At 40.7% G+C, this 10273-nt stretch overlaps 1 protein-coding gene across 1 annotated transcript; it reads left to right on the top strand.

The window, feature by feature from the left end:
- Nucleotides 1-610: 610 nt before the first annotated feature.
- LOC130026397 (ubiquitin carboxyl-terminal hydrolase 12-like) lies at nucleotides 611-1854 on the top strand. The gene has a single exon (XM_056117184.1). It carries the CDS (start codon nucleotides 701-703, stop codon nucleotides 1799-1801), a length of 1101 nt encoding a protein of 366 aa, XP_055973159.1. The 5' UTR covers nucleotides 611-700; the 3' UTR covers nucleotides 1802-1854.
- The last annotated feature ends 8419 nt before the right edge of the window (nucleotides 1855-10273 follow it).

The following is a 10273-nucleotide window of genomic DNA, read 5'->3' as shown; positions in this document are numbered from 1 at the left end:
TGCCAGTTCAATACTAACTTGGTTTACATTCACTTAGAGCCAATACAATTAAAACTCTATTTGAAGTGAAATGTTTCAGAAAAATAAAACTAGAAACCTAAGAAATTCTTCTTTGGGTTATACCCAACCCTCAAATTGCTAAACCTTTATATGTGCACAAGTGTGAGTAAGTGATAAAGATACAAAAAAATATATTATTTTAAAGTCATATGCATTTATACAATTTTAATGAAAATGTTTGTGGTAAAAATGAAAATGGATACCTGCCAGAATTTAGAGTCATGATGAAATAAAATGTGTCTAAAGTCATAATAAATTTGAGTAAGTGGCACAAAGAAAGAAACTTGGAACTACTGGTGGGTAAAACAATATAGAAAGGAACTACATTTGAATGGGTATTCCAGTTAGACTAAAGAACAGGATAAATAGCATAGAAATCATAAGTAACATCTTGGAGAACAACACACCAAGATAGATATGAAGAAGGAAAAGGAGTACTCAGAAACAACTATAATTCATGAGAATAATTTCAAGAAAAAAGCAGGAGACAGGAGTGCCTGGGCGCCGGCGGCAGCGGGCTCGGTGCGTGGGTCGGCTGCGGCTCGGGTCCGCCCGCCGGTTGCGGTGCGAGCGGGCGGCCAGGACCCCCTACTTCCCCGCCCGCCGCCGCCGTGATTGGGTGGAAGATGCCGCTGGGCGGATGGAAATCCTAATGACAGTCTCCAAGTTCGCCTCCATCTGTACCATGGGCGCCAATGCCTCGGCATTAGAGAAAGAGATTGGCCCAGTCAATGAGCATTATTTTGGATTAGTCAATTTTGGAAATACCTGCTACTGCAATTCTGTTCTTCAAGCACTTTATTTTTGCCGTCCATTTCGGGAAAAAGTTCTAGCATACAAGAGTCAGCCTAGAAAGAAGGAGAACCTTCTTACTTGCTTAGCAGATCTCTTCCATAGCATAGCCACTCAGAAGAAAAAGGTTGGAGTAATACCACCAAAGAAGTTCATAACAAGATTACGGAAAGAAAATGAGCTTTTTGACAACTACATGCAGCAGGATGCCCATGAATTCTTAAATTACCTACTAAATACAATTGCTGATATTCTGCAAGAAGAGAGAAAGCAGGAAAAACAAAATGGCCATCTACCTAATGGTAATATCGACGGTGAAAATAACAACAGCACACCAGACCCAACCTGGGTCCCTGAGATATTTCAGGGAACATTAACTAATGAAACCAGATGTCTTACTTGTGAAACTATTAGCAGCAAAGATGAAGATTTCTTAGACCTTTCTGTTGGCGTGGAACAAAACACATCTATTACTCATTGCGTAAGGGGTTTTAGCAACACAGAAACTCTATGCAGTGAGTATAAATATTACTGTGAAGAATGTCGCAGCAAACAGGAAGCACACAAACGGATGAAAGTTAAAAAACTACCCATGATCCTAGCTCTCCACCTTAAGAGATTCAAATATATGGATCAGCTTCATCGATACACAAAACTTTCTTACCGGGTAGTTTTTCCTTTAGAACTTCCTCTGTTTAACACTTCAGGTGATGCAACCAACCCTGACCGAATGTACGACCTTGTTGCCGTTGTGGTTCACTGTGGAAGTGGTCCAAATCGAGGCCATTACATTGCAATAGTTAAGAGTCATGAGTTTGGGTTGTTGTTTGATGACGACATTGTAGAGAAAATAGATGCACAAGCGATTGAAGAATTCTACGGGTTGACATCAGATATCTCAAAGAACTATGAATCTGGTTACATTCTTTTCTACCAGTCCCGGGACTGAGGGAGAACGGTGATGAAGAGACACTTCTGCCTCATTTCTTCTCTGGTTATTTGGGAAAGGATCAAGCACTGATTCTTTTTTCTCTCTCTCTCTCTTTCTTTCTTTCTTTCTTTCTTTCTTTCTTTCTTTCTTTCTTTCTCTCTCTCTCTCTCTTTCTTTCTTTCCGTTCTTTCTAAAGAAAAGAGAAATGCAGGAAGCTCAGGGGGCAGTAGCACACTTTGCACACAATAAAGCAAAGACTATGATTAACAAGCTCTTCCTATCATGGTAGTTGATTTCTTTGCTCAGGTATCGTGCTGTATATGCAGTCCCATACAACAAGGAAATGAGGTCAGAGATACCAGCTCCTCTAGTAAAACACCTTTCGGTAATTGACATGCATTTTCTCTTTACTAATTGTACCAATAATGATCAGAACTCCTTGGGGTACAGTAGGAAGAATAGGAATCTGTGCTAAGATATGTCAGTTATAAGGAGATATATTGAACCCATGGCAAAAATTTGCCTGTGTTGAGTATGTATAGCAGAATTGGGTGGCCTTCTCAAACGTGAACCAAAAATAAAATACTTTTGGGCCCCAAAAAAACAAAAACAAACCAAAAAAAAAAAAACAAAAAAAAAAAAAGCAGGAGACAGACAAGTTCTGAGATCCTTCCTAGCAAAGGAGGGATCAAATATACTTCTTACAATACTAGAATACAAATATGCTTACTCCATAATGTTTTGATAGAAACAGGTGCTGCTTTAACATATAATGCTTGTGATATAAAGAAACCATTTTCCAGGAAAATCTTAACTTTGTCTTGCAAAATCTCTAACTGGGCAACTCTGTGGCACATAAAAACTCCTGAAGAATAAGGAGCATGACTACTTCTCTGTTGCTAATTACTTAACATATGGTAGATGTTCTAAAGGATTTGATAATCCTAATAGAACTGAAGCAATTTCACTTTCCAGACTAATATTGCTCTGTTATTGTACTTTTTCATCTGAGTAAACTTACACAGAAGGGAAAAAATGCTTTCCTTTATCCTGTTTCAGGAGCTGTTTACAAAATTTCAGACTTAAATTTACTGTCTATTTAACTTTTTTACAATTAAGTTAAATTCCCAGTCCGAATTTTACTTCTTAATAAATGATGAAATTAGGGCCAGAGCAATAGAACAGCAGGTAAGGTACTTGCCTTGTATGCAGTCAACCTGGGATTGATTGCCAGCATCAAATATGGTTCCCCAAGCCCCACCAGCAGTGATCTTTGAGCATAGTGCCAGAAGTAAGCCCTGAGCACTGTTGGGTGTGGCCCAGAAACAATAAATAAATGATGAAATATATTCGATAAAAAGAGTACTTCCTCTTCCTCCAAGTCTGCAGCAGATTACATCTGCTTTCTTCTGTTTTCATTTTCCACTAAAAAAAGATCTCTAAAGAGAAGAACACCCCAAACTAAAATAAAAAACAAAAGCATAAAGGCAGTACTGAGACCAGTGCTTGACTAGGTGATTCACTGAAGTTCAAAAAATAAAAGACTCATTTTCTTTTTATTTTTGTCCCACCCTTTTTATGTTTGATTTAGATGGTTAATTCTTTTATTTATTTTTACAGATTCATAAACTTTCATGGTTATGTTTCAGTCATACAACAATTGAGTATCCATCCCTCCACCAGTGGACATTTTCCCCCACCAATTTTCTCAGTATGTCTCCCGCCTCCCATGCCCCTCCTCAACCCCTACCACTGTGGCAGGCACATCTTTAAGAATCTGAATTTCCGCGTCCAGCTCCGGGACTGGCGCGCCCAGCGGCCCACAGGTCCCCCCCCCCATCCAGGCGGGTTGGAGGAGCCCAGCGAAGGCCCGCCCCTGACACCAGAAGCGCCGCCCCCCCCCCAGCCCCGCCGGAGGACAGCGCGGACACCAGCGCACGTCCAGCTCCGGGTCCGGCGCACCCAGCAGCCCACCGCACCCCCCATCCAGGTGGGTTGGAGGAGCCCAGCGGAGGCCTGCCCCTGACCCCAGAAGCGCCGCCCGCCCCCCCCCAGCCCCGCCAGAGGACAGCGCGGACCCCAGCGCACGTCCAGCTCCGGGACTGCGCGCCCAGCAGCCCACCGCCCCCCCCCCCCCCATCCAGGATCCTGGGAGAGAGTGGCCTGGGACTGGCCAGGGGCGTGGCCTCTAAGAAGGGGGCGTGGCCTCCTAAAAGTTGCGTGGCCTGCTTCCGGCTGGCCGGCCGCAGGTATATCACTCACTCCAAGCAATTTGGACCTTCATCCTTTCATCCTTTTCATCAACTTGTTACCTAATATCAACCAAAAAGTTCTCACCTCTTCTACTACAATTCAACAAAATCCCACTCGCCTACTCCATTTCCAACAAAAGTCCTGTTTGAAAATAGCTATACAAGCTCAGTAGTAAATAGCACCTATTCCAAAAGTATCACTCAATGTCAGTTACAAAACAAAGAATAACGCCTGATTGAGAAGAAGGTCAGACTCAGAAAGGTAGAAGAGGCCCATCTAGCAGCAACAAAGCTGAACGGCTCCTGGCAGTCTCTCCTCACTCAACCAGAACAGTAACAGTGAGTGTGAAGGACCAAATCACACTGGTCACAATGGTAAAGCAACGCAAAAGCCCACCAAACTTTCTTATTCACGAGGCAAGCCCAGAAGACACCAACAGTACTATAGCGTTAGACAACCTCTCTGACAAGGAATTCAGAAGGAAGCTACTTAGGATGCTTAGGGAACTAAAAGAAACAATGGAAACCAATGCCAATAAAAGACAAGAGGATTTAAAGGCAGAAATGAGGAAAATGCAATCAGAAATGTCGGACCTGAAAAACCTGGTAGCCGAATTGAAAACCTCAGTGGAAGGCCTCAGCAGCAGAGTAACAGCGGCTGAGAACAGAATCAGTGAGCTCGAAGATCAAGTTCAGAGACTTGTCAGAAAAGAGCAGAAAATGGAAAAGAGACTCACAGTTCGAGAACAGATGGCAAGAGAAGATCGTGATGAAGCCAAGAGGGGTAACATAAGAATTATTGGAGTCCCAGAGGGACAGGAAGAAAACCTTGATGAAGAAGAAACTGTCAAAGAAATCATTGCTACAACGTTTCCAGAGCTGAAGAAAACTTGTGACCACATCCAGGAGGCCCGAAGGGTATCAGCTAGAAGAAATCCGAATAAAAATACCCCGACACATCCTGATCAAAATGACCAAAACCTTAGACAGAGACAAAATTCTGAAAGCAGCAAGATCGAAGAAAGAAATCGCTTACAAAGGAGCATCCTTAAAATTCACAGCTGATTTTTCTGTCAGGGCCCAAAAACAGTGGTGGGACATAGTGAAAAAACTCAATGAAATAAATGCTTCTCCAAAAATACTTTACCCAGCAAGACTCTCATTCATAATAGAAGGAACAACACACAGTTTCACAGACAAACAACAGCTCAGGAACTTCATAGTCTCAAAACCGTGGTTACAAGTACAACTAAATGGGCTACTTTAAGGCAAGACAGGCCCCTCAAATACACCAAATTTCAACAGAACAATGGGACAAAATCCCATAACAATAATCTCTCTCAATGTCAATGGGCTAAACGCACCAATTAAAAGACATAGAGTGGCAAGATGGATTAGAAAATTGAACCCAACATTCTGCTGCCTGCAAGAAACACATCTTAATAGTCAAAGCAAACACAGACTCAGAGTCAAAGGCTGGAAAACAATCCTACCGGCAAACAGCTCCCATAAAAAAGCTGGGGTAGCCATCCTAATATCAGAACACATCGATTTCAGAGTGAAGAAGGTCATAAGAGACAGTGAAGGCCATTTCCTATTAATCAAAGGATCTGTACAACAGGAAGAACTTACAATAATTAATGTATATGCACCTAATGAGAGGCCAGCAAAGTATTTAAAACAACTACTCATAGATTTGGAAAAAGACATCGATAGCAACACAATACTAGTGGGAGACTTCAGCATCGCTTTGTCACCTCTTGATAGATCAACCAGAATCAAGCTTAGCAAGGACATACTTCATCTGAGGGAAACAATGGAAGAAAGGGACTTAGTAGATATATACAGGACACTTCATCCACAAAAAGCTGAACATACATTCTTCTCAAGCGTACATGGAACGTTCTCCAAGATAGACCACATGCTGAGCCACAAAACATGCCTCCATAAAATTAAGAAGATAGAGATTATATCAACAATCTTCTCAGACCATAATGCGCTGAAATTAGAAGTAAATCACACACAAAAACAGAAAACTAAATCAAAAACCTGGAAATTAAACAGTGCGCTATTAAACAACGAGTGGCTTAGACAGGAAATTAAAGAGGAAATCAAAAGATTCCTAGAAACGAATGAAAATGAGGACACGAGTTACCAAAACTTATGGGACACAGCAAAAGCTGTGTTGAGAGGAAAGTTTATAGCTCTACAAGCATTCCTCAGGAAGGAGGAGCGAGCACACATAAGTAACCTAACCTCACAGCTTAAGAGCTTGGAGAAGGACCAAAAAAGGAGCACAACCCAAACAGGAGAAAGGAAACAATAAAACTCAGAGCAGAGATTAACGAGATGGAAACCCAGAAAACAATCCGAAAGATCAATGAAACCAAGAGCTGGTTCTTTGAGAAAATTAACAAAATAGATAAGCCCCTAGCAAAACTCACAAAGAAAGGGAGAGAGAAAACCCTACTAAACCGAATCAGAAATGAAAAGGGGGTCATTATAACAGAAACTACAGGAATTCAAAGGATCCTCAGGGAATACTTTGAAAAGCTTTATGCCACGGAACATCAAAACCTCGAGGAAATGGATAAATTCCTAGACTCCTACAGACTCCCAAGGCTGAACCAAGAAGACCTGGAATACCTGAACAGACCTATCACCATCAAGGAAATTGAAATGGTAATAAAAAGTCTCCCGAAGCACAAAAGCCCTGGCCCGGATGGATTCACCAGTGAATTCTTCCAAATCTTTAAAGAAGACTTATTCCCAATCCTCTTTAAGCTTTTCCATGAAATTGAAATATCAAATGCACTTCCGAACAGTTTCTATGAAGCAAATATCACACTGATACCAAAAGCAGACAGAGATAACACAAAGAAAGAGAACTACAGGCCGATATCCCTGAGGAACACAGATGCAAAGATCCTCAACAAACTACTAGCAAATAGAATCCAACTACTCATCAAAAAGATCATACACCATGACCAAGTAGGATTCATCCCAGGGAGGCAAGGATGGTTTAACATTCGGAAATTAATCAACATAATCCATCATATCAACAAAAGAAAAGATAAAAAGCATATGATCATATCAATAGATGCAGAGAAAGCATTTGACAAGATCCAGCATCCCTTTATGATGAAAACCCTAGCCAAAATGGGTATAGAAGGGACTTTCCTCAGCATAGTTAAAGCCATCTACCACAAGCCTACAGCAAGCATCATCCTCAATGGGGAAAAACTGAGAGCCTTCCCTCTAAGATCAGGGATGAAACAAGGATGCCCACTCTCTCCACTGCTGTTCAATATAGTACTGGAAGTACTTGCAATAGCGATTAGGCAAGAAAAAGATATTAAGGGCATTCAGGTAGGAAAGGAGGAAATCAAGCTCTCACTATTCGCAGATGATATGATACTATACTTAGAGAACCCAATAACCTCCACCAAAAAACTCCTAGAAACAATAGACTTGTATAGTAAAGTTGCAGGCTATAAAATCAATACCCAAAAGTCCATGGCTTTCCTATACGCAAACAGTGAGAGAGAGGAAAGCTATATGAAAAAATCAATCCCGTTCACAATTGTGCCCCAGAAAATCAAGTACCTAGGAATCAGCTTAACTAAGGAAGTAAAGGAGTTGTACAAAGAAAACTACAAAACGCTACTCCAGGAAATAAAAGAGGACATGAGGAAATGGAAAGATATCCCCTGCTCATGAGTCGGGAGACTTAACATTGTCAAAATGGCAATACTACCAAAAGCACTGTATAAATTCAATGCAATTCCTATAAGGATACCCATGACATTCTTCAAAGAAATGGAGCAAACACTTCTGAAATTTATATGGAACAATAAGCCCCCACGAATAGCTATAGCAATTCCTGGGAAAAAGAAAATGGGAGGAATCAACCTCCCTAATTTCAAACTTTACTACAAAGCGGTAATAATCAAAACAGCATGGTACTGGAACAAAGGCAGAACTGCAGACCAATGGAACAGAGTTGAATACACTGACATCTCTCCTCAATCATATGATCATCTAATCTTTGATAAAGGTGCAAGAAATCTGAAGTGGAGTAAGGAAATCCTCTTTAACAAATTGTGCTGGCATCACTGGACGGCTACATGCAAAAAAATGCGCTCAGAACTCTGCCTAACACCATGTACAAAGGTAAGATCAAAATGGATTAAAGACCTCAACATCAGACCAGAAACCATAAGGTACATTGAAGACAAAGTTGGCAAAACCCTCCATGACATTGAGGCTAATGGTATTTTCAAAGATGACACGCCACTGGCTGAGCAAGTGAAAACAGAGATAGATAAATGGGACTATCTTAAACTAAGAAGCTTCTGTACCTCCAAAGAAACAGTGACCAAAATACAAAGACAGTCTACAGAATGGGAAAGGATATTCGCCGAATACACATCTGACAAGGGGTTGATATCAAGGATATACAAAATAGTGGTTGAACTCCACAAGAAGAAAACATCCAACCCCATCAAAAAATGGGGCAATGAAATGAACAGAAACTATCTCAAAGAAGACATCCGAATGGCAAAAAAGCACATGAGAAAATGCTCTACATCATTAATCATCAGGGAGATGCAGATCAAAACCACAATGAGATACCATCTCACACCTCAGAGACTGGCCCACATTCAAAAGAACAAAAGCAACCGTTGCTGGCGCAGATGTGGCGAGAAAGGGACACTCCTTCACTGTTGGTGGGAATGCCGACTGGTTCAGCCCTTTTGGAAAACAGTATGGACGTTCCTCAAAAAATTAGAAATTGAGCTCCCATTTGACCCAGTGATACCACTCCTGGGATTATATCCCAGAGAGGCAAAAATGTGTAGCCGAAGTGACATCTGCACTTGTTTGTTCATTGCAGCACTCTTTACAGTAGCCAGAAACTGGAAGAAACCTGAATGCCGAAGAACAGATGACTGGTTAAAGAAACTTTGGTACATCTACACAATGGAGTACTATGCAGCTCTTAGAAAAGATGAAGTCATGAACTTTACATACAAGTGGTACAATATGGAAAGTATCATGCTAAGCGAAATGAGTCAGAAAGAGAGGGATAAACATAGAAAGATTGCATTCATCTGGGGGATATAAAATAACAAAATATGAGATTGATACCCAAGAATAGCTGAGATCAACACCAGGAGGATTACTCCATAGCTTAGAGGCCAGCCGGGTATTCTAGGGGAAAGGACAGTTCAGATGGAGAAGGGAACAACAAATGGAGGGTGTTTGGAGGATCCTCCGAGGAGGGGAGGTGCAGGTTGAAAGTAGACTGGACTGAACATGTTTGCTACTCAATGCCTCTTTTGCTGATCACAACACCCAAAAGGAGAGAGAGAACAAAAGGGAATGCCCTGCCACAGTGGCAGGGTGGGATGGGGGGGAGGGATATAATCCTGGTGGTGGAAAATGGGCACTGGTGGAGGGATGGGTATTTGATCATGGTATGACCGAAATCCAAGCACAAAAATTTGTAAATCTACAACTGTACCTCATGGTGTTTCACTAATGATAAAAAAAAATAATAAATAAAAAAAAGAATCTGAATTTCAAGTATAATTTACAATACGTGATATGCATTAACCCAAAAGTTAGAAAGCACTGACAATACCAAATACTATCAAATCAAAATAGAAGAAATTATTTTAAGAATTTTTAAGAAAAAAAAGAAACTAAAATAATGGTTTAAAAAATATTATGCACTATCTGAAATGCATTAAATTTTAATAATTTCTTCCATTTTAATTTGATAGTGTTCAGTACTGTCAGTATTGTAGGCAACAAATCATAGAGAAAAATATATAAATATATGCCTATCAGAGAGCCCAGCAAACTACAGAGAGTATCCTGCCTGCACGGACAGAGCCTAGCAAGGTCCCCGTGATGTATTCGATATGCCTAATACAATAACGACAACGGGTCTCATTCCCCTGATCCTGAAAGAGCCTCCAATCATTGGGAAAAGATTAGTAAGAAGAGGCTGCTAAAATCTCATGGCTGGGGGCATAGAGACGTTATTGGTACCATTCGGTGATCAATGGGATGACAGTGATACAGTGATTTTAATTTCTTTACAAATATCAAGCTATATAATATTTGTGTTATATATGCTATTGTACTACTTAGTCACATTCATTAACATTGAGTTAATAAGTGAAGTGAGCCAAATAAATGTCAAATGAATAAATGACTGAATGAACAC

This window comes from Sorex fumeus, unplaced genomic scaffold, assembly GCF_029834395.1.
Source record: "Sorex fumeus unplaced genomic scaffold, SorFum_2.1 ptg000034l, whole genome shotgun sequence".
Taxonomy (NCBI): Eukaryota; Metazoa; Chordata; class Mammalia; order Eulipotyphla; family Soricidae; genus Sorex; species Sorex fumeus.
This window is presented reverse-complemented; position numbering and strand designations above follow the sequence as displayed.